Source organism: Balaenoptera acutorostrata, chromosome 5 (assembly GCF_949987535.1).
Source record: "Balaenoptera acutorostrata chromosome 5, mBalAcu1.1, whole genome shotgun sequence".
Lineage (NCBI taxonomy): Eukaryota > Metazoa > Chordata > Mammalia > Artiodactyla > Balaenopteridae > Balaenoptera > Balaenoptera acutorostrata.
In genome coordinates this window covers 9103674-9128516 of record NC_080068.1, presented here as the reverse complement: position 1 = coordinate 9128516, position 24843 = coordinate 9103674, and the positions used below count along the sequence as shown (strand labels likewise).

At 37.9% G+C, this 24843-nt stretch overlaps 1 protein-coding gene across 1 annotated transcript in view; it reads right to left on the bottom strand.

Moving 5' to 3' along the window:
- Positions 1 to 2261: 2261 nt before the first annotated feature.
- Positions 2262 to 24843, bottom strand: part of PKD2 (polycystin 2, transient receptor potential cation channel) — a 56692-nt gene continuing 34110 nt past the window's right edge. Inside the window, exons 7-15 of the mRNA XM_028166982.2 lie at positions 21678 to 21845; positions 18903 to 19084; positions 17662 to 17782; positions 14384 to 14482; positions 11779 to 11900; positions 11413 to 11530; positions 9663 to 9826; positions 4860 to 5007; positions 2262 to 4498 (exon numbers count right to left, since the gene is read on the bottom strand). Coding sequence (XP_028022783.2) covers positions 4262 to 4498; positions 4860 to 5007; positions 9663 to 9826; positions 11413 to 11530; positions 11779 to 11900; positions 14384 to 14482; positions 17662 to 17782; positions 18903 to 19084; positions 21678 to 21845 — 1359 coding nt within the window. The 3' untranslated portion in view covers positions 2262 to 4261. The remainder of the gene's footprint in view (positions 4499 to 4859; positions 5008 to 9662; positions 9827 to 11412; positions 11531 to 11778; positions 11901 to 14383; positions 14483 to 17661; positions 17783 to 18902; positions 19085 to 21677; positions 21846 to 24843) is intronic.

Sequence of the window (24843 nt, the reverse complement as noted above, 5' to 3'; positions counted from 1 at the left end):
GTGAATGGAGTAGATGCAGTAGATGGTGCTGGTGCCGTGTCATATCTCCTCTGCACCTCTGTTGGGTTCCGGCTGTGGTGGACGGCTCCACGTGAGCTCAGATCATGTTGACAGCACCCCTCCCCCAGCCTGCACCACAAATCTCTTCACTTTTCTGCGCTAGGGCTTTCTCCAAAGCTGAAGGAAACTGCTCAGCCCGCGTGCAAGTGTAGCCTGAAACTGCAGGGGTGTTGACACCCCAGGAGTACCCCTCAACCAGCAGGGATCAGAGCCAGGAGACACATGCCCCAGGCTTATGTTCTTCAGATAAGGAATTACAGGAGGCATTCCGCAGCGTTCTCAGAGGTGGAGTTGGGCTTCTGTGCCTACAGAGGCAACTGCAATGACACACCTGTATATGAGCTTTTCCTCCTTTCCTGGCTCACTCTGTTTCCTACTCCAGTTTCCTAATGTCACCTGAACTCAAGTCCTTACCTTGGTGTTCTTTTAGAGGATCACAAGCTAAAACATATTCCCATTAAGACCAGAAACAAGACAAGCATGTCTACTATTATTGCTAGTCTCTAACATGTACTGTCTGTATTTACAGATGAGCTGGTCTTCTACATAGAAAACCCAAAGAATCAATGCAGAATCTATTAGAGGTAGTATAGGAGTTCAACAGGTATGATATATGTAAGATTAATTTATAAAAAAGTAATTTTCCTTTATGTCAGCAATAACAAACTAGAAAATATAATGTAAGACAAGATACTGTTCATAGAAGCAATAAAACCATATTAAAGAATGCATAAAATCTTTAAGAAATTTAAAGAAACACTTAAAGGGCATTAAGGAAGTTCTGAATAGATGAAGAGTTATGTTTCTGATATTGTAAAGACGTCAGTTCTCCCCAAACTAATCAATAAATTCAATGCAATTCCAATTAAATTTCAGCAGGACTTTTTGCTCCCTTTCCTCCTCCCCTACCCTCATGCCCCGGGACCCATCAAACTTGTTCTGACATTTATGTGGAAAAATAACAGTACACAAAAATAGCCTAGTCAATAAAAAGAGGGCCAAAGAGGAGAACACATATGAAGACCTTAGCACATATGAAGGAGGACATACTACAAAGTCATAATAAAAAATTATTGTGCAGGAACATTCAGAGATGGGTGTAAGAGGCTAAAGGATTCAAAAATAGACACATATATACATGAACCTGAAATATATCAGTGATGCCATGAACTAGTAAAGAAAATGACTTATTTAATAGAGAGCACTGATAAAACTGGCTCAATTATATGGAGAAAAATACCTATGGACCTTATGCAAAGTTACTCTTAAGATGTATTCAATGTGAAAGTAAAATTGTAAGTTTAATAAATAAAAGTTTGTGACCTTACAAAGGTCTCTTTAAAACCCCAAAAACAATACAGCAAAAAAAAAAAAATTGATGGATATTACTCTTAATACATGAACACCAAGGAAACATTGACAAAATTATCAGTCTGATGAGAGATATTAACAGAGTCCAAAACTGATAAGGGATTAATACTTAAACCGCACAAGGAACTTATGCAAATCAACAAAATAGACTATGACACAGTGGAAAAATAGACAATGAACAGAAACACACCTGCTTCCCATTAGATCGAAGTGTACTATTTTTGAAGATTTGAATAGGCAATTTACAAAAAGGAAACCCAAATATTGAACAACTATATAAGGCAATGTTCAACCTTATTAGGAATCAGAGAAATGCAAAATAAAATGACACCTTATTTCAAAACCATTCCATTACAAAGATTAGGAAGCTAGATGGTACCAATGCTGGTGAGGGTCTGGGTAGAACTGTAGTGAAATTGTTGTAGACTGCTGCCGTTATTCTGGAGGGCAACCTGCCAGTTCTGGGTGAAATTAAATGTTTATATACCTGGGACTCAGCATTCCACTTCTTGTTACATACCCACTGAGGAACTCATGAAAAGTCAACAGGGGAATCATGTATGAAGATTTTGAAACAGCAGAGATATTAGAGCCAACCATTCACTGTAGGAATGCATAAGTACAATGCGGTGGCTGTACACTTGGAAACACTAATACAATCATCAGAATAACTTACTAGAGGTACATACTGCAGAAGAAGTAATGCGTCATTCCTTGTTTCTGAACATAAAAAGATGCCTTTTTCAAAGTCTAAGCCTTTACTATTAGTCTCATGATACAAGACAAGTTACCCAACTGCTTCTACTTAAGAAACAGACAACTCTTACATCTGCTATTAAGTCTTTATTAAGAAGTAAAGTGCTCAGTATTACACATTAATGAAATTCTTGATTGTTGAGAGACTTGCATATGTAACAACTTCTTAATGATACCAATATAGAGGGGAAGATGATAGGGGAGGGATGAGGAGGTAATTCTCCATGACTAAAGAAGAAAAAAAAAATGTAACTTATGAGTAAAGAGAAAGAACTCTGCAAAGTTTTACAGGTGAAGTGAAAAACAGTATGATAATAAGTATCATAAAAAGACTTTCTAGTGACCGTAATTGATACACGGCACAAGGTCAATACACATGGATACCACATAGTGGCTGCACTTCAAATTGAAGTTTGTTCACATGCAACACCACGGTACACATACATAAATACGTACACTCAATACCCCTGGAATGCAAACTTTAGTACCTAGTAATAAAGAACTTTGTGTAGCGTATTCAAAAGAAAGCAAAGATGGAGATGAGCCACGGGAAATAACTGTTAAAGAAACCCAATCCGTATCACTTCTGTAGAAGCCAGCTAATAAGAAAGGCTGGTGTGCTCATGTTCTCTGTGAAGATTTGACTGACATATTCTACCAGTTAAATAAACAACTATGTGAGTTTAAACTACAGTATGAGAAACAGGCCTCTCTGCTATTCTCCAAGTTGAGAGTTATTCACCAGCACTGCATTCTCTCTTGCTCTCAAAGGTCAGCTTACTCAGTTTTGAAAAATAAGATTTTCAGTTTTTGTTGAGAAATAGGTTTCTTCCCCATAAATTTGGTGAGGCCCTCTCCTAATGAAAAAAAAAAAAAAACAAAAAAAACTGCTGCAAACTCAAACTTTAGCTTATACCTTCTTCTGATAATGGTTGAACTTTCAATAACCAAAACTCCTTTTCATTAAATTGAGCTCCACTTGGGTTATAAATTCTAGTTTTGAAATGCAGGATCAAGAGTATTTGAGTTCTGTGTTCTTAAAATGGTATAAAACTCAAACCTTTTAGTTTTATACTATTTTATATGAATTTCAAAATTCCTTAATATTTTGTTTAAAATGAACATATTTGCTCAGTTAAAACGTTCAGTACATCCTAAAAAATTTAGTAAGTTGATCTTCCTAGATTAGTTACAACATTAAATTCAGTTGCAAATAAGTTGAGCCACATGGGAAAAAAGACTATACGGATAAATCTTTATACTAAACTAATTATTAGAAAAAAATCAAATTTAGTGATTTGGCTCCTTCCAATTCTACTGTGTTATGGTCAGAGATGACACTTTAACCCACAATTGATCTTTAGTGGTTTCACGCAGCTCATTTCAAATGAGAGTGAAAACAGTGTAAAAATTAAGTGAAATGGTTAGTCCCCCAGGCATTAGATACGATAAAATAACGAAAAAGCGTAGTGTTCAACATTTATCGTAACCATTCATACAACTTCTAGCATAATGACTACATTCTATGGTTTGGGGTTCTTTTCCAGCTCATCTTTTAGAAAAGTGTACCCCAGGAAGGTAGTTGAAATAAAAGGCTCCTTTCTTAAAAGAAAGCTATGTATTAAGCCCATGAGCGAAGCCTGAGTGGAAAGGAATGCCCCTATTTTCCCTTCACACACTCGGCAAAAATGACAATACTGATTTTTGTGATTGGAAATAAAAAACTCAGAAGCCTTTTCACAGTTCTTTTTTAGCTTTAAAAGGCTACTTCATTGTCAACTGAGGACACTCAGTTATGGTACCAAGTGGGCGTACCACTCAATATACTTTACAAAGATTTTCTTTTCTGTACTCAATATTTACACCTGGATTTCTTATATGAGAAAAAGAAAAAACATCTTCTTTGATCCATGGGCAAAGTTTACCTAAAATAAATTAAAGTGCAGAAGAATTAACGATTGGTCACAAAGACCAGCATCATATGGTGGTCAGGGCATATAAATAGTGTACTTGTCACGGCAACTCAAGACAGTCACCTTCTCACCTATTAAGAACACATACACTAGCACATGTCCTACACGTGGATATTGGAACTCCCGTTTCCACCTCCACCTTCCATTCCTTCTGTAGATTGGGAGGAAGAAGGGCGGGAGCTCCTGGGGCGAGGCTGACCATTTAGTCCCACAGGTGTGCCTAAACCATGACTTATTTGGGAAGCTGCATCATCGGATTCCCAGCGTTCCAACTCTTCCCGCACAAGTCGTTCCATCTGTTCCCTGTGGATTTCACTGTCACGACCCAGCCTTTCATCCTAATAAAGGAAAGAGAAACCAAGATGTTGAGGCAGAGTGGTGCATCCTCTTGTACTTAGAAATTGCCTTAGGAAATTTGGGGACCCAATTATCTGTTCTTAGGTAAGGCTGGAGCAATACCACCAGCCTTAATAGCAATTCTGAGAATCACTGGAGTAATTTTTTTGGCTTAATTCTATAGTCCAGTGAAGGCAGTTGCATCAGTGTGAGGAGTATTAAGAAAGTAACACCTCTGGGTTATCATTTTATCTGCACTGATCTGCAGGTACGGAGAAAAAAATCCTCTCAGGTTAAGGGTTACAAACTATGACCCTGATATTTTATAGAATCGGGGTGTTTCTGTTTCAGACGACCACTGACCTCAGCCACTCCATCCAGCAGCCTTCCCAGCACCTCCCTTCTCTTCAGTTTGGCCCGCTCCATGATCTCCAGCTTCACTATCACAGCGTCAATCTTGGACACGATGCTGCCGATGGAGTGCTCCATCCGGTCCACCCGTCTCACGAGGCTGCAGGAAATGCGGTTGAGAGGGGGCAAAGCCACCTTGTGTTGTTGGCTTTTCGGCCCAGTTGGTTTGTCAAATGGAAATGCTACGATTTTTTTTTTTTTCTTAAACAATATTATAATCTAAAACACTTTCTAAATAGTCTCAAACTTTAGAGAGAAACTCTCATACACTGCTGGTGGGAACGCTAACTGGTACAACATTTTTGCAAGTCAACACTGCATCAGAAGTATGCCTGTCAGAAAAAGGTGTGCCTACTCTTTCGTTCAGATATTCCATTTTTTGAAAAGTTTTAAAGGACATAAGTATATGCGTAATTTTTGGCTACAAGGATATTCCCTAGGGTTCTGCTTATTAATAGTGGGTCATTGAAAAATGGCTACATTAATAATTAATAGAAGATGGCTTAAATATATTATTCTTCATCTATACAATAGAATTCTAAGAAGACACCAGAAATTATATTGTGACAATATTTAATGCAATAGAATGATGTTCACATTCTAATGATGAAATAGAATGACGTCATCTATAACGTAAAAAAAGCAGTTAGAAAATAGTATGCTCACTTACGATCCTATTATTTTGAATAAACAAAATGTTATATAAATACTTTAAAAACATTTAATAGGAGACAAAACTTCTGGAATGGTGACATGAGAGCCCTGGAGGCCCTCTCCCCATTGAAACAACCATAACTTGTGAGAATTATTCTTTTTTTTTAATTTCTGGAAATTTTCTTAAGGGCATACAACAAATGAAGAAGCTTTTATTTAAGAAAATCCACTAAAGCAGCTGCACAGCACAGGGGGTCATCTCGGTGCTTTGTGACCACCTAGAGGGGTGGGACAGGGAGGGTGGAAGGGAGATGCAAGAGGGAGGGGATATGGGGTATATGTATAGCTGATTCACTTTGTTTTACAGCAGAAACTAACACAACACTGTAAAGCAATTATACTCCAATAAAGATGTTAAAAAAAAAAAGAAAATCCACTAAATTTCAGTAAGAAGAATAAGAGTGAGTGATATTTGAGCCACAATCTGCCCTCTTTCTCTCTTGCTCCCTAGATCACTGTGACAGAGCTCCACTAGGGGTGGGTGCAGCAAAGAACACCCACCCCTATCCTGTCAGCTCCTAGTGGAGGGCTACACTATCTCCCAGGGAGGGGCAGGCTGCCAGTATTTCTCATCCCTATGCCTCCACCTCCAAATCCACAATGCAGAGGCTCTAATCCAGGCAAGAGTGGATGGAAGGTAGAAGGCTCTTTTCTTCCACTCAACTTCCAATTGTACGGTGGATTTTCCATGCTGGGAGAGGCGAGCTGAGAACGCCAAAGGCTGCCATCCCAGCCCAGTGCCTTATTCATGAAGCAGGGGTGTCACTGTAAGAGAGACGGGCCAGCCACTAGCTCTGGAGCAGCAGCACAGAGGTTTTGCCTAGGGGGAGAGTCAGGCTATAGGACAGAGCTCCAAAGCTTCCCCAAGTGAACTTGCTTTAATGTGGAAAAAACTGTGGGTAAATTCAAGCCTAAGAGTGCTCTTGAAAACAGTGGAGACTGTGGTGATAAGCAGTTAAGAGGAGGCTGGTCACTTCATGAGATCATCACGTTGAACTGTTTATCGGCTAGTTTACCAGAGAGAACCAGGGAAAGAGATAGCCAGGAAGACAGCTAAAGACTGGCTTCAAAACCTACCCCTGCAAAGGGACCTGAATTTCACTGGATCGCACTGTGAAGAAATTTGTATCCCAAGACATTATTGAAAACAATAGACCAATCAGCCAACAATTAGCAGAACTGAAGAGGTAGATGTAATATCAACAGAGGCAGAAGGCTTAACAGAGAGAAAAGGAAAAGGGAAAAGACAAGGCAAGGGAAAGACAATGCAAGCCCTGCTAAAACCTCTGTCTTCCCAGGATGACTGTGTGCATGGTCAGGGTGTGACCTCTGAGAAGTGACATCAGCGGCTTCACAATGTGGGGGAAATAGACTTCACTAAAAAACAAACACACAAATGACAACGAAAACAAGCTCCGGGGGGAAGGGGAATTTATATTTATATTTATATATATATATATATATATATATATATATATATATATATATATATATATATAAAATATTATTTAACATCTCCAGGTTTAAAAAAAAAAATTACGAGACACAAAGAAAAAGGAAAATGTGACCCATACACAGGAATAAAAAGCAGGCGATAGAAACTGCCTTTGAGAAGGCCCAGATACAGATAGACTCAGTAGACAAAGAAGTCAAAGTAGCTATTCTAAATATATTCAAAGAACTAAATGAAATCATGCATAAAGAAAAATAAAGGACAGTATGATGGTGTTGCCTCATCAGATAGAGAATATCAATAAAGGGAGAGAGATTGTTAAAAAGAACCAAATAGAAATTCTGGAGTTGAAAAGAATAAGAAATGCAATGAAAAATTCACTAGAGGGTCTCAAGACTAGATATGAGGCAGCAGAAGAAAGAACCAGCAAACTTGAAGATAGATGGGCAGAAACTACGCAATCTAAAGAACAGAGAGAAAAAAGAATGAAGAAAAATGAACAGAGCCTAAGAGAAACGTGGGATACCATTAAGACCCCAACTACACATAATGGGAGTCCCAGAAGAAAAGGAGAGAGAGAAGAGCAGAAAAATATTTGAAGACATAATGGTTGAAAACTTCCTATATTTGATGAACATATTATGCATCCAAGTAGTTTAATAAACTCCAAGTAGGATAATTGCAAAGAGATCCACACTCAGATATATAGTAAAAATACTGAAAGACAAAGACGAAGAAAAAAATCTTGAAAGCAGCAAGAGAAAAATGACTCATCACATACAAGGGAACCTCAGTAAGACTAACATCTGTCTTCTCGTTAGAAACAATGGGGGCCAGAAGGCAATGAAGGTGAAATAAAAATATTCCCAGATAAAGAAAAACTGAGAGAATTCATGCTAGCAGGCCTGCCTTAGAAAAGATACTAAAGGAAGTTCTTCGGGCTGAAAGCAAGTGATTCCAGATAGTAATCAGAATCCACATCAAAAAACAAAGAGCACTGGTAACAGTAATTATTTAACTATAAAGGATAGTATAAATGCATATTTCTTCTTTTTTCTCTTAACTGATTTAAAAAGCAATTGTAGAAGACAATATATACATACTTATATTATTGGGTCTTTAATATATAAAAATGTAATAGTATATTTGATAATAACAGGACAAATGAGGTAGGTAAGAGCAAAGTTGCATTGGAATACAGAAATGATATCAGATAGTAACTTGAATCCACAGGAACGAATGAAGAAAACCAGGAATCGTAAGTAAGAAGGTTAATACAACAACCTCTATATACTCATCTCTTGTTTCTTGTCTCAGCTGCTTTAAGAGACATAAAATTATATAAAGTGATAATTATAAGAATGTAATGTTGGGTTTGTAATACACATAGGTAAGTGTGTATAATAATGGCACAAAAAGGGAGAGGAGTTGATAGTTATGTAGAAATGATATTTCTATATCTCATTGGATTAATTAACTTAGTATAAATATGAAGTAGATTCTGATAAGTTGATTTGTATATGTTAAGTCCTAGAGCAGCCACTAAGAAAATAACTAAAAAATACTGTGAAAAAAATCATTAAAGGAATTAAAATGTTACACCAGAAAATATTCACTTTATGTAAAAGAAAGCAGCAAAGAAGGAAAAGAGGAACAAAAAAGACCTATAGAAAACAAAAAATAAAATGGCAAAACTAAATCCAACTATAGCAATAATAACATTAAATATAAATGCAGTAAACATTCTAATTAAAAGGCGGAGATTGTCAGACTGGATAAAAAGACCAGGTCCAACTATATGCTGTGTAAAGGAGACACACTTTAGATTCAAAGATACAAACAGGTTGAAAGTAAAAGGATGGAAAAAGATATATCATGCAAAAAGCAACCATAAGAAAGTTGGAGTTGCTATAGTAATGTCAGACAAAAAAGACTTTAAAACAAAAAAATTTACTAGAGATAAAGTAGGACATTTTATAATGAAAACAGGGTCAATCAATTAGGAAGATACACCAATTATAAACATGTATGCACCTAACAAGAGAATTCAAAATATACAAAGTAAAACCTCACAGAAATGAAGTCGACAGTTGAATAATAACAGCTGGGGAATTTAATACCCCACTTTCAAAAAGTGGATAAAACTAAGCAGAACAACAAGGAAATAAAAGAACTGAATAACACTAAAAACCAAGTAGACCTAACAAACATCTATAGAACATTCCACTCAACAACAACAGAACATACCTCAAATGCACATGGAACATTCTCCAGGATATACCATATGCTAGGCCATAAAAACATAAAAAAATAAACACATGTAAATGGACACACAAACACCAAAATGTTAACTGACATTTTTTGGTTGCTGGGAATATGAGAGATTTATTTTCTTTTGTTTTTCTTTATTTGCTACTTTTCCTATAACGAACATATTACTTTTATAAAAAGAAAAAAACACCAATAAAAGTTATAAAAAAGAACTGATGGTTAGTAATGGAAAAGACAAATTGAGAGAGGTGGGAGGAACTACTTAGTGTCATTTTGATTCTTGTCAACTCAAATCCTGCCAGTTCCTTTATACTTACACTTGAAACTCTTCATAAGAAACCCCACTGGAGACGCTTCCCCTCCTTCTGGAGCTGTGCCCACTGTCTTCATCATCATCCTCCTCAGAGTCATCCAGGCTTCGAGGGAAACTTCGGCTGCTCATGGGGCGCGGTAAAGAGCTGTGATCCAAGTCCAGGTCCTCCTGAAGAACACGGTATCGCTGAGTGATGAGCAGGAACCCCTAGACTCCACAGGTGCTTCACTGAGGGCTCGGGCAAATGGGAAGTGGGCGTGTGCCATGTACCCAGGATCTCTGCGAGGTTAACGCCAGACCGTGGTCCTCATACTTTTCAATCTTAGATTGGCAAACTTTCACAACAGATTTTAATGACCAGCAAGAGGCTGCTAACTTTTTGTTTGGACAAGAAAGAACAGTAAACACAGAGCAGAGCAAAGAAAAAAGTAAATGAAGAAAAATATATTATCATCTTTTCATAAAAGTTAACACGTGTAATAGCTACAAAGGAAGGATACAATCTTAGAATAAGAATTTTAGTAAATACAGCCATGTGAAAATATTACTCATTGTCTTCTTGTTCATATTTCACTATGACTGGAAGCAGCATTTAGAAACCACTGTTCTGTACTGTCTCCTCATAGGAAACTAACTTTTTTGTGTGACATTAATTTGTATTCTCTGTACCTCAATTACCATGGATTTTTTTTTTTTGGTTTGTTTAACCATTTATTTATTTATTTAATAAATGTATTTGTTTTTATTTATTTATTTTTGCTTGCATTGGGTCTTTGTTGCTGTGCGTGGGCTTTTCTAGCTGCAGCGAGTGGGGGCTACTCTCCGTTGAGGTACACAGGCTTCTCATTGTGGTGGCTTCTCTTGTTGTGGAGCATGGGCTCTAGGTGTGCAGGCTTCAGTAGTTGTGGCATGTGGACTCAGTAGCTGTGGCTCACGGGCTTAGTTGCTCCGCGGCATGTGGGATCTTCCTGGACCAGGGCTCGAACCCGAGTCCCCTGCATTGGCTGGCGGATTCTTAACCACTATGCCACCAGGGAAGCCCTTAACCATTTATTTTTAAAGTTAAAGCTTTAAATTATTTTTTCTGATTATAAAAGCTCATGTAAGTTTATTTTTAACAGTTTCATAGTAAGTATTCAAATGGAAGGCAGCTGTTAGTTTTATTTTATTATAAATGATAATTTAAAGAACAACTAATTAATTTTATCTCTCCTGAGAAATCTTTTCTTCCCGTTCTCATGGACATTGTGAAGTATATAACGACTCAGGTTTCCCCTCAAGTGGCTTATTAGAAAGCTTAGGGCTAAATTTGTTGCTCAATCTTATTAAACATATGTATTTTTGTGGAATGCATTTTTTTTTAGTTTCATTCACATTCAGTTTCATATCTGTTTTGTTTTGCTTCACTCTTCTTTTTTTTATATTTATGCTAACATTGCATTTTAATATATATATTTTTAAACTTTTTATTTTCTATTGGAGTATAGCCAATTAACAATGTTGTGATAGTTTCAGGTGCACAGCAAAGCAACTCAGCCATATATATACATGTATCCATTCTCCCCCAAACTCCCATCCTTTTTGGAGTAAGCAGGGTACTACTACATCAATTGAGAGAGAGAGAGAGAGAGAGAGAGAGAGAGAAGGAAAGAGAGAAGACACACACGCACATGCTCTCAGTAACCCACTACTTAGTAAGGTGTTTGAAACATGGTCGGTAATGAACCAATCATGTTCTCCTAAACTAGACCCACCCTCTCTTTTTCCAGGTCGTCTCTCATCTGCTGGTGCTCATGTTCAGTCAGTTCTTGGTCTCCATCCTGGTCGTACTTTGTGAATATTGCCTCAATCTCTGCATCAGTATGGCCCTTCCTGAAATTAGTGAGAGGTTACAGATGAACTCATTCATGTACATGGTCCAGCCCAAACACAGAGACATCCACATGCAGGAGGAAAGGAGAAACTGCTGAGTCAGGGCCAGTCCTCCTCTTACAATACGTTCCAGAAAGATACCCACCTCTGAAAAAGAAGTGTCTTCATGAGCACTTGGGTCAGCTTATCACCAAGGATTTATCTTTACGTAAGGCCTTTGCCAGGGCCACAGAAATTGTGATTCTTACCCTTTGAGATCTTGTCGAAGTTCATCAAAGTTTAACTTGCCTCCCCCTTGTCGCAGACTCTCTGAAATGTCATCCACGGTATTTTTCTTCAGTTTTAGTTTGACCAAGGCTTTATGGTAGCCCTGTTGAAAAGAAAAGACTTGATTTAGTTTATCCTCCTTTTGCATTTGCTCTGCCTTCCAATTACAGTCGTAACTACTGTAAACCCAGTGACAAGAACAGTGCCTGATGTAAGTGGGCCACAAAACAAGTATGTGTTGGATGAATGATGGATGCATCCTGAGTTGTCTGTGAAGCTCTTGTGGGAGAGTTATATGGGAAGAGTCAGGGTCTTTCTGTAAATCAAGAACTAGGGGCCTTTTGGTTTGTATTCACGTTTAGGTTACAGGAATGAAAATCACCATGTTCCACAGCTATCTGTCTCAGAACATGTAGGAATGTGCAACAGCTCTTAAGAAAACTAAGAAACCTGAGTCATGGATTAATTATTTTCCATATTATCTCATAGTTGGTAATTTCCTTACATATGTCACGTGTGTAAAAAAATTTCGGTGACATGGAGATGAGGATCTTTCACTAATGCATTGCAGGCAGACCTTGCTATGCATGGCAGCGCGGGGCTGTGCAAACCACCATGCAACTGTGTGAAGCGATGCAAATAATCAATAGGAAAAATTATGATTGTTCTGTGACCTTTAAAACTTCTGTCAAGACATTAAAAACTCCCTTGGTGTTGGTTATAAATTTTACTGAAATTTAAAAAATAGTAAAATGAGTATTTTAGTATGTTGACATTTTAAACAGTAGAAACATCGAAAATTAACGTTTTACTTCTTTGTTAAAAAACTTATCCAGAGCAGTTTGAACAGCGCTTGCATTCTTCTTGTTGTTGTGTAACTTACAATATAGAGTGAACATCTTTTCTACGTCTTGATGAGTTATCGTAATTCTTTCTTAACCTGTATCAGCTTCCAACATTTTATCCCTTGCACTTTCAAAGTTCTGAAATATCGTCAAGAGTTCCTTTAATGTGAAATTTTTTTCCAGTGTGATCTCCTCTGAGACATCTTCATCCTACTCATCAGTCACTTTCCGCATTTATGTTGATAAATTTGCCTTCACTGAGTTCTTCTGGCTGCCGTCTAGCTCTTGAATGGTGGCAGTATCAACACTCCCATGGCCAGCTACGTATTTCTTCTGTAAATCCATTACGTTTGTTTTTAATTTCACTTCCAGTGTTATCATTCCTTGTTTCTTTCCTATACTTTCTCTTCTTTGCTGGCCTATTCTCTCTTTTAATTCTGCATATTTGTAAAATGTCACATGGTTTTATCACTGGGAGATAAGGACACAACACAACTACAAGTTTTGTACGTAAACTGAATAGCAGATGCTCAGTAACCAGCCTTGACTTTGAAAGAAGTGACACTATTAGTCACTGATTATGACGCACATCTGCTATTTATGGAATGATCTGTAGAGCTAGTAGTGAAGTTTGTCCTTCGTGCTATGACTCACAGTTAATATACTGTAATAACTGAAATGTACTGTGATAACTGCAAGTGAAGTTTGTACTTTATGCTATTACTCACAGTCAGTATACTGTAATAACTGAAATTTGAACTATGTTGAGAGGCTCGTATTACTTAACTGAAATCACTGATATTGTGCACATCAGAACCAAAGTACAAAGTGAGGACTGCTTGTTTTACCCCCGGGGATTTGCTAGAATGTAATCAACTATTATGCAAAATTCAGGGTAACACAAATGTTAGGTCCTGTCCAAGGGACTTTGTTTTACAAAGCGGAAGTTCTCTGTTTCAACATGATTCACAGACAACATTGTCCCGTGGTTTGAACCAAACGGAAAAATATTATGGTTAAGGGGGCACTGTATGTTAGCTGCATGATGACAGGGAACAAGCTGTGTACTTCAGATGTAGTTATTTGTTGTTGCTGAAGTTTTATATTTTAAGTCAAGCATAGAAGTCACATCGAGAAGAACAAAGCTGCCCAGCTTTCCTGTCCTGCCCTCCCACTTAACAATTAAACACTTCCTGAGAAGGTGCGTAAGTGAAAGTTCTCAGGCCCTTAGGTCGTGGCCTTGCTCCAAGGACTTTTTCCTTTGACTATTTTAAAACTTCCCTGGAAGGTCAGGGTAAAGAGTGAACAACAAAATATTTGCCTCTAAAATTTCTTTCCTTTTTTTTTTTTTAAAGCGTAATTAAGATAGAAGAAGGGAAAATGTCTTTATATAATCTTCCCTTCCCATTTATTCTGAACTCTGGATCTGAAAGTGAGAGCCGACTAGAGGAGACATCAAAATAAATAAAGGGGATGAACCCAGCAGCTCAGCTCTTAAGAGACAAAAGAGATTATTGAGAATTTAATTCTAGGGCACTAAAGGATTCCCAGAATTTAAGTTCAAGCTAGCATTATATCCATCTCTATCTCCAGTGTAGAGAACATTTAAATTATTCCTGGAACATAGCAATCTACACTTTAAGTGGTGTCAATGGATCAATGTTGATTTGGCAATCTGGCTGAAACAATGTTCATTTTACATAGAAAATAAAACAATTCTGAGAATTAGGGACTGTCATACCTTTCTGACAAGATCTGAGAGTTCCATTTCAGCTTTCTGCTGGGCCAAATCAGATTTAACTTCAGAGTAAGTATCATTGATGATGGCCAAAAACATATTCTGTTTGTAAATCAAAGGAAGGTAGAGATTAAAGAAGAAACCTAAATATATTTTGTTAACATCAATCTAAAATTTGACATGTCTTTTTTTTTTTTTTTTAACAATTTGAGTATTTTATGAAGTCATCAATTAATAGTTCTGCTACCAAATTCTTTGGGAAAATTAGTTTTTCCATTGTCATGGCAAGGGAAAATGCAATATATATTCTTACTTACAAAACCATACACTGATATATTTTGCAAAAAGAGACAATAATGAAATAGAACAAAATATTAATGTATTTACCTATGAATGGTGGGATTATTTTATTATTTTTGCTTATCTGTGTTCTCTACATTTTTTCATCTGACATAAATTATTAGAGGTGTAGAACTCTAAATAGCTCCTCAAATTTCAACAGTCAACACAGACAAGTGGAATTCTATGCTTATTCCAACTATTGTTATAATAGTTGAGATTCCAGAACATATTTTAAGGAGATAAAAAGACCTCTGCAAACAGAAACATGGTAGGCCTAGTAGAAAGAGAGTCAAGAAAAGCTTAGTGCTAAAGACAGAGACTTTGGAGTCAAGCAAGCTTGGGTTTCTGTCTTGGAGTTGCAAGACTATATTGTGTAACTCTTCTACTCCTAATTTGAAAATCTGTTTGTTTTTACATTTATAAAATGGGAGAAATAGTAGTACCTCCCCTACAGATTTGTTGTAAGGATGAATGAGTTCATCTATGTAAAGCGCTTAGGACAGGCCCTAACGGATGGCAAGTGTTACATAATTTGTAGCTATTATTATTATTCAGTGGTGGTTAGTTCATTTCCCTGACTTGTCCCTTCCCCACTATAATGGGTTGTATTTCTAACACCTATTTCCAACGGGTTTTCTCAAAGCACCACATCCACTGATCAGTCCCTTCTTTAACACGCTCTTCCACTGTTTTTCCTTTTTAGCATGTAAACTATGGCTTGTGACTGCACAGTTGTGTACGACGTCTGTTCTCCCCACAAGTCTGCGGTATCTTCATGAGGGGAGGGTTGGTATCTATTTTCCTTACCACTTGGGTCCCCAGGACCCAGCACATTGCCTGGAATATAGTGGCTCAGTAAATATTTACTGAATGACTGATGAATGAACAAATGAGAGCGCTATTATTTTAATGAGCTACTAAATCTCTATGAATTAAGGAGGAATACCGTTTAAGACTCTGTAGCAGAAATGAGAACAGAATACAAAATACACGTAAGTTCCTGGCTCAATGCTTGATTTTAAGGGCCGACGGTTGCAGTCAGTGGACCATCTCCCACCTTCGTCCATCCAACACAGGCATCTAATGTTTCATTTCTGTTTCCAAATGATGGTTAGCTAATGCCCGCAAGTGTCTTAGTTGAAATGCATTAAAGTGTGTGTCCTCTGAAGAGGTTTCAAAAAATGCAAAGTGACTGAGAATGGCTCTCGAAGGTGTGGGGAGAGGAAGTTCACCTCCTCTCCGTCCTGTCTCACGAGCTTCACTTAATTGTGGGATGGACTTTGCAATAGGAGGCCTTTCCCTGTTGATGGCAGGGCTTTTGCTTCCTGACTCAGCCGAGCCCCTCACGCCACTGTGGCTTTTTAAGTGGCGGCAGTACATTAACACCCAGCAGTCATCTCAGAATAGTGGCCAGCCCTGCACTTGGCTTGCCGTTAAAAAACAAACAAACAAAAAAAATCAGTACTGACAGTAGCCTCCCCTCTCTCTGGAGGGTACAGGGAGAACAGTTCCCTTTTGTGCAGTGGTACAAACAAATAGTTCAGTAGAAAGACAAAAACTAAGAGCTTTTCATGTTCTAGTGATTGATCTGATAAAATGACTGAATAATGTAGGTGCACTGCCTACTAGAGGACAACATTCAAACAAGCCCACATTTGAGCATTTTCAATTGCCACCATCACGTCCCTCACTTGGCAGACTGACGTACAAAGAACACTTAGGTGGCCTGAGATCTTTATTCTCTTAGTAGAGATTCAGGGATTCAGCTGCTCCAGAATTCAAAGTACTACCAATGTTAGAGAGTAACAAAGGCTTACTCTTCCCTCTATTTTTTTCTTTAATATATAACAGGAATGAGAAACTTTTAAGAGGCTTAAGTTTAAAACTAATAATGATACATGCACACAGCAAGATATAAATGGATTTGCATGCTATTCCTGACTCTTTCAGTACCATTAAAGTACGTCTAATTCTCAATCAGTAAATACATATACTTAAGCACTAAATACCTGGACCAACTCTGGAGCTCTTACAACTGAATTAATGAACTTTATACAAAAGATCTTTAGAAAATCGATTAAAAATGGAAACAATGTTTTTTTTCTTAAAATGGTTAAGATTTTATTTTCTTAAGGAAAATCTTTAAGTGTTGGTGTTTAAATGAAAAATACCCATGCCTAGGTTAAGCTAACTTAATTTAATACTTTCTTAGTGGAGTGGACAAATAAATGTATAAATGTTAAGATGAAGAAAAAAATGCCTTTTAAAAAATCTTAATTTAAGGCCAAAATGTTAAAAATGTGCATCTGTACCAAATCAAAAGAATAAAAGAATTATTTTTGAACATAATACTTAAAGCCATTTCCATTCGTTGTGAGATTTAGTTTTAAATTAAAATTTGAATATTTTTTGTAGGCAGCCTCTAGATATATTAAATATGAGTAAGTTAAAACAGCCTATCTTGATCTTGAGAAGCAATAATTCACTCAAATGTTACTGCTGACACCCTGCATCTGGCTTGCTTTGTCAGTTTCTATTTTTTAAAAAGAAAAGAAGAAGGAGAGAAATGAAAAGTCACTCAAGCAAGTGACCATGAAAGTGCTGACATTCGTGTTAAAAAAAGCATGTAAGCATATTCTACTTCTTAAAGGGCAAAGCACTATTTTAGGTAACTATAATTTGCACTTGATCTACTTCTTTTTTTGCATTGAGTACATATATAAATGAAAGACCATGGAAAAGATATTTGGTGAAGACCTAAAACTGTGAATGAATGAGAAGTAAAATAAAATATGCTTCCTAATATCTATGTTTTTTCTACTTCCTGAGTCTTTAAAAAATTGATAGGCAATAAAGTGTGAGAGAAAAGAAGAGAGGATGATTTATGATGGTGATATATGAAGTTTAAACCACCTCAGTATAAACAAAAGTGTACATACCAAAAGAATGAAGAACATAAAGAACACAAATGTAGTGAAATAAATTGGTCCCAAAACTCGATTAGCTTCCTCAATCTCTGCGAAGTTGACATCACCCAAAATGATACGGAATTGAGTGAAGCTATAAAAACAAAACAAAGCACAACACCACAATACAAAAACAAAGAATGTCCAGCATTCTTTTGCCATAACATTTCCTAAAAGATGATTTCATACTTTTGGACATTTTGTTTTTTAATCAGTGTGGAAAGCTGCCAAATAATGGAAAACTGTCAACCCCTTTGGAAAACTCTTGTTACTTATATGAGCAACTAAAGCCTTCTAGAATCAAAATAATATGCTTTCATGCTAAATATGTTATTTCCATTTGGTAAAAAGAAAATATATGATTAGATGACTTATAAAGCAATAGGCTCTAAGAAATTAAAACATAATCTGGGTAAAATATGATAACTCTAAACCTTCACAATGGTCACTCTTGAGTCTAAATTTAAAATCTCATTAGAAAAAATGATTTTTGAAGGATAGTCAAAATTGTACATGTATGAAGATGCACTATTTCAATGCACTTAAAGTGGGGTTGAGGATTGCTGCATGTTGCCAGATGCTGGGTCTTAATCAGTACAATTGTTTCCATTCCTGACTTTCATCAAACAGCAACATTAATTAGGGGTCCTCTTGCACAAAGCCCCATTAACTTCTATTATCATGATCATCTTCTTTCCTAACTAACTCCTTTCTAAGTGACATGGAAGTCTGAAACGGTTTTTCATATACTATTTGAGAACTTTGGAAAAAGACTGAAAATTCCTGTATTGGTTTGAGCTTCTCCTAGAATATTAGAAATACCCTTTTTTTTCTTAGAAAATAGGCTGAAGTTTGAAGTTTATGGCAACATTATTTAATAGGAATAAAAGTAGAGGCAAAGGTCTCTTAAGCGCTACCATCTGCATTTGGTGCTCAGAAGACCTCAGTCTTTGGAACAGAGTTGGCTTACTATAGCTGTTCTAGAAGAACATCCTACTACTTTCGGGCTCTGTCTTAAACATTTAGCATTTCAGAAGGTATCGTTGTCTTTGCATTGATGGGTCAGTGTTTCTGGGAAAGAGAATTAATTCTCATGTTAAACAACTACTTTTAAGTACGTGGTAGTTAGACAGCCACCATGAAGATTTCTTTAACCTTGAGAAGGCAGTACTATCTATGATTCAATTTTTCTTCTTAATTTCATATATACTTACATACACTCTTGGAAAGTACTGAAGTCGTCGACCTGAGTGCCAAAGACAAGGTATGCCAACTGAGCATATGCTAAGAAAATAATGAAGAACATAATTGCAAAGCCAAAGAGATCTTTGGCACACCGAGACATGGTTGTGGAGAGCTGACTCATGGTCCTGTTGAAGTTGATGAATTTGAAGAGCTGTAGGAGAGAGGGGAGATGATATACGAAGCTGAATGAGTAAATAAACTGTGGTATATACAGATGCTGGATCATTATTCAGCCCTATAAAGGAAGGAAATTTTGATTCATGCTACAACACGAGTGAAACTTGGAAAGCGCTGTGCTAAGTGAAGTAAGCCAGACACGAAGAGACAAAATATTGCATGATTCCACTCATGTGAGGTACCTAGAGTAGGGAAATTCACAGAGACAGAAGGAGAATAGAAGTTACCAGGGGCTGCAGGGAGGGGGAAATGGAGAGTTAGTGTTGAATGGATAAAAAAGTTGCAGCTGGGATGATGAAAAAGTTCTGGAAACGCACAGTGGTGATGGTTGCACAACACTGTGAAGATACTTAATGCCAGTAAGTTGTCCACTTAAAAGTAGTTAAAATGGAAAATGTTTTTATGTATATTTTACAACAAAAAGAGAGGACAAAAATGACTTGCTTTTTTTCAAATCCAGCCACTTGTATTTTCTCATGTATAGTGAAAACAAGTTTAATTATAATTAAAACGACCATTGATATTTTTCCCCTAGAAAGATTAAAATAAAGGAGAAAAAAACCCCACAAATGAAAACTAGCTAGATAAATGACAAGGACCTACTGTGTAGCACGGGGAACTATACTCAACATCTTGTAATAACCTATAATGGAAAAGAATCCGAAAAAGAATATATGTATGTACATATGTATGTAACTGAATCACTTTGCTGTACACCTGAAACTAACACAACATTGCAAATTAACTGTACTTCAATAAAAACAAAGAGTTAACATAAAAAAACACTAGTTAAGGGACTTCCCTGGCGGTCCAGTGGTTAAGACTTCGCCTTCCAATAGAGGGGGTGTGGGTTTGATCCCTGGTCGGGGAGCTAAGATCCCACATGCCTGGCGGCCAAAAAAAAAAAAAAAAAAAAAAAAACAGAAGCAATATTGTAACAAATTCAACAAAGACTTTAAAATTGGTCCACATCAAAAGAAAAAAAATCTTTAAAAAGAAAACACTAGTAACAAAAACCTCCAGAAAATACTTATTGTGTATTAACAGTCGTTTATTGTGCATCAGCTACGTGTCAGGCACTGGCCAGGGCTTGGAGTGAGGATCTGAACCGGGCTCTATCTGACTGCACAGCCACAAGGCGCATTTCTGTAGACAAGGCACAGAGGATGTTGCCCACGTTCGGCAGCTCGAGCCCAGAGGGCACGACAAACCGCACGGCTCTAGCTGGGAGTCTCGGTGGAGGGAAGTGGGGAGATCCGTGAGAAGTTGAGTTCCAGTCTCCGTCTTAAAGAACTTAATGGTTCACAAGGTCTTGGGGGCAAGATATTTACAGGCGAAGCACTAAATAAGACGAACACCCTGAGGCACACACTGAAAGGAAATCTCTAGAATTTTACTTAAAGGCCTCTTATAAAGCGCTTCTGGTCACAACAAAATGTTTCTGACGGTTGTTGTAATCACATTACTTGACACAATTCCTAGTAGTATTTCTATGAGATCTCGATTATTGTTCTGTTTTGTGATAAAGGTATGGTACGTTAGTGATGGTTTCTCTTGAACGAACATGTAACTGAATAAATAGCACGAGAGATACAGGACGAGGTCTAAGCCCTCTGATAAATCTCAGGCCTTCCAGATGTGAATAACAATTCAGGAAAATAAGTAACTGTTGGAAAGTACCTTCTAGAACAGTGCTCTTCAACAGAATTTTCTCTGATGATGGAAATGCTCTGTATTTCCGCTATCTAATACAGTAGCCACTAGCCACATATAGACGTTGAACACTTAAAATGTGGCCAGAGTGACTGAGGAACTGAATGTTTAATTGCATGTCATTTTAATTAATTTAACTTAAAATCTAAATAGTTACTTGCGGCTAATAGCTACTATCTGGATGGCACGATCATGGAACTTAAGTGGTGACAGGCTGGCAGTTGCCCTCAAAAACAATGAAACTTCCTGAACCTCCAGAATTGAGGCTCGTTGTATACGAAGTGACCTGAGCTTTCACGCACAAGGAAATGCACATGATGCCCTGGGAGAAGAAGGAAATGAGTCGTGAAGGTACTACGCGGAGGAGCTTGTCTGTCCCAATCTCGATTCTAGGTAAAGCTGCCCTGGCCTCCACCTGGAAAGGAGGCAATCCTTCCAGAGAACATTTCCAGCGCAGGATCTCTCCCTTCCCTTTCCCCACCCTTCCCCTCCTTTCTCTTAGTTCCTTTTCCTCCACCTGGTCACCCCACTTAAGGTGAAACTTGAACCTGTCTCTGGGTTAGCAGAGCCAGGGGCCCCAGGCCCAGGTGACACACAAAGGTCTCTTAATGCATTTGTTAAATGAAACCTCCAAAGACAGGTCTTCCAAGAGTGCAGGTAGCAGGCAAAGAGTGAGATGAACGGTCACGTGAGTCCTGCTAGCTGACTTTACTTGTAAACACGGAGCAGCTTTGGGCTGGCTGCTTACACTTGGCCACAGAAACGAATTCAAGTCCTTCAACATTTTGTGTGACTCACGTTAATAAAAAGATGAAAACAGTATTAAAAATCTGAACCTGACATTTATAAATTACCTTAATCCAGACAAAAAATACTATGACAGCAGCTATGTTGTTGAACTGTATTTGCCAGTATGCCAGATTCTCAAAGTTGGGGAAAGCATTTTGATCTTCTAGAAACTGTAGGAGCACCTCCACATTTGATGTCCTGTGTATGTTAATTCCTGCAGCTACCACTGACAGCTGGAAGACAAAAGATTTATATATCATTGCAGTGTTCTAGAAATACATAACTTACCTTAAAATGACTAGTTTATTTTCCTTCACGAATGTATTAGTTCTAGGGCTCACCATTCTACTCACCCAACAGCATTCATAAATTAAGTCACTCACACGGAGGGAAAGTGTTGAGCACTGCCGTAAAAGAGGAAAACGATATATCGCTCGCACTTCCTTAGGAATAGAAATCCAGTGAGTGCACGTGTGCACGCATGTGCCTGCACGTGCGCGTGCACACACCCGAGAGATGTCACTTTATTACAAAAGGAAACTCAAACAGGAACGCCTTCTGTTGTTTTCTGCCACCTTCATTTAAATCACTTTCCACCCTTCTGCTTTCTCAGGCCTCACCTCGCTCTCTGCTTTTATTTGCGGGGCTTCTTCGTTTTTCATTTTCTAGCCATCTATTCTTGCCTTTATTCAACAGACACATGGTGGATATCTGTGGTCAGAGCACCGTGCGAAGGATCAAGAGGAACAAATACAAGTGAAAAGTACAAACCTTCTCCTCGAGAAACTTATACTCTGGTCCAAGAGCAGATAAACACACAAAGACAAATAGCACAAAAACCTTCTAAGAAGCTGGCATCACACACCATAGGTGAAGGGTGAAAGAAGACATGCTCAAAGGAGCGCTCGTGACAGGAGAGAATGAGCTTGGTCTTAGGTGGCGGGAACGAAGGGCACAGAGGGCTCGAGAAGGCTCACAGTGGGGATATGTGAGCCAAGGGTTCCCCTCTTGCTTGCTTCTGTCCTTTAACTCACGACCATACAACTCTTCACATCTGCTTTGGTTCTGGCCTATAAAAATCCGAGGGGAACGCTGGGCCCGCCTTGCACCCATCACCACTGGATTAACGTGTATGTGTGTAAAGTGCTAGGGGTTATAGCCATAACCACGGGGTCCCCACATGGACCCCGAATCCACAGCAGGCAGACTATGGTAGGTGCCGTGACCCCTGCTGTCCATCTCTCTCTTCTCACGGATGATGGCCAAGGACCACTCCATCAGCCCTTCTTGAGATGGCTGTCCCGGTGATTATCAGAGTCGGGACCTGCCTGTCTGCCAGCCACAGCTGAAAAAGCCAACCTCACCACCTTCCTTGTCTTCCCCGTGAAGGGTTCCCAGACTTAGTCTAGTATTTTTGCACTGGTGGTAGGAATACTTCCTTTGAGCTCTCTGGAATACCCTGATAAGTGTTTTTCTGCATGGACTTCACTGAGAAAAAAGGGCTGACTGACTGAATCTAAAAATAACCCTTTACCAACTCTCACTAGGTACCCTTTGTTTTTGCTCTGCCTGGGGCAAATGTTTATAAAAATATGGAATATGTGGTCATTTATACAATATCATAGAAATACACTAAATTTCCTGAGACTCTTCCTTCCAAATAGAGAATGAGAGAGAAGAACAGAGGAAAGAGGTTTGGTGGGCATTTGGGTCGTTATGTGGCTCTGAGTTTTCTTTGAGAGTCTCACCTCTTGTCTACAAAAGAACTTGCTTTCTTTGACGTAAGCTTCACGGAAAGCATGTCCTATTTCTAAAGGGTTAGAGAAGGTTTCAAAGGAGAAGTAGGACGCCAGCAGCCGTTCCTTGTTCTCATAAAAGCACACTGTCTGAACTGTTGTCTTGTCAGCACTAAGAGTTAAAAAAAATAAGAGCACAGGGAAGCAAGTTTTCAAAGAAACACTTGCAAAATTCTGCAGCTGCTGAGCCAAGAAACTAGCCTCAATTTCCATGATGTCATCAGCTATTTTCCCAGTGGTCTCCAAGGTGGGTAAGAGGCAATTCACTGGGGTGTGAGATGAAAACATTAAAACTTCCAGGCAGGTGATAAGAAAGTGTTAGAATTCTATTTGTATTAATTTTTATCCAAATATTTCAAATTCTATGCTGTGTATGTTTTTACAAGTGTACTTATTACACCACTACACACACACACTTTATAAATAAAAATACACTAGGGTGTGTCATCAAAGTTTTCATTGATATGTGTACATAATCAAAAAGCTGAATGCCGCTGACTAGTCCTTTGCTCACATTGAAGGTATTTGGTTAAAAAAAAAAAGAAAACATTAATTAGCATAAGATCACACCCACTTTTTTACCATTATTCTCAATGACAGAAACATAAATGTATCCATGTAAACTAAAAAAGCAGAGTTTGCGTCCTTAGGGCTCCAAATAATAATTGTTTTCTAGACTGATTTACAGTGTATATGAACTGCACTCTGCCATCGTGCAGTACAGAAATATTTTGGAAAATTATTTCCAATATCATCGCCTTTCCTGCCTCCTTAAGTACGGAAATTCTTTTGTAATTCTGTTCATTATTAATATGTTGAGAATTTGGGAATCAAGAGTTTAGCCACAGGAATTCTGTGATGTTACACAGCCATCGTGAAAGAAGGGATGCACTTCTAACTGCATCGGGATCAGATGGGTTCCACGCTGTATTCTATAGGAATGTGTATTTGATGTAAAAGTTATTTCTGAAGTACACATGTATGTGGTGTGAGGGCGGTGGCAGAGTGGCTAAGAGGGTTATTGTGAGGACTAAATGAACTGCCGTAGAGGAAAAGCACTTGGAATTGTGCCTAGCACAGACAGCTTCTGAAGTGTTAGCAATTATTGTTATTATTGCGCCTATTAGTATCATTATCGCCATGCAATACACACATATAGCTTATGTCTTAAGTATCCTTTTACTTACATATGAATAACATTTTTTCTATATTTAATAGCATATTAAAATATATTAAGTAACATACTTTCTATATTTTACCAACTGACCCTAGTGGTGATTTGATAATGACCTGATGTAAATGCTTCACAAAGCCAAATGAATTTTCGGTTGGGGAGGAACAATATTGGTTAAGAAGCAGGATAACAGAAGAGAGAATGCGAACAGGATAACGCATCACTTACTAAGATTTCAGAGGGGCAGCTCTGTCGTTGGAA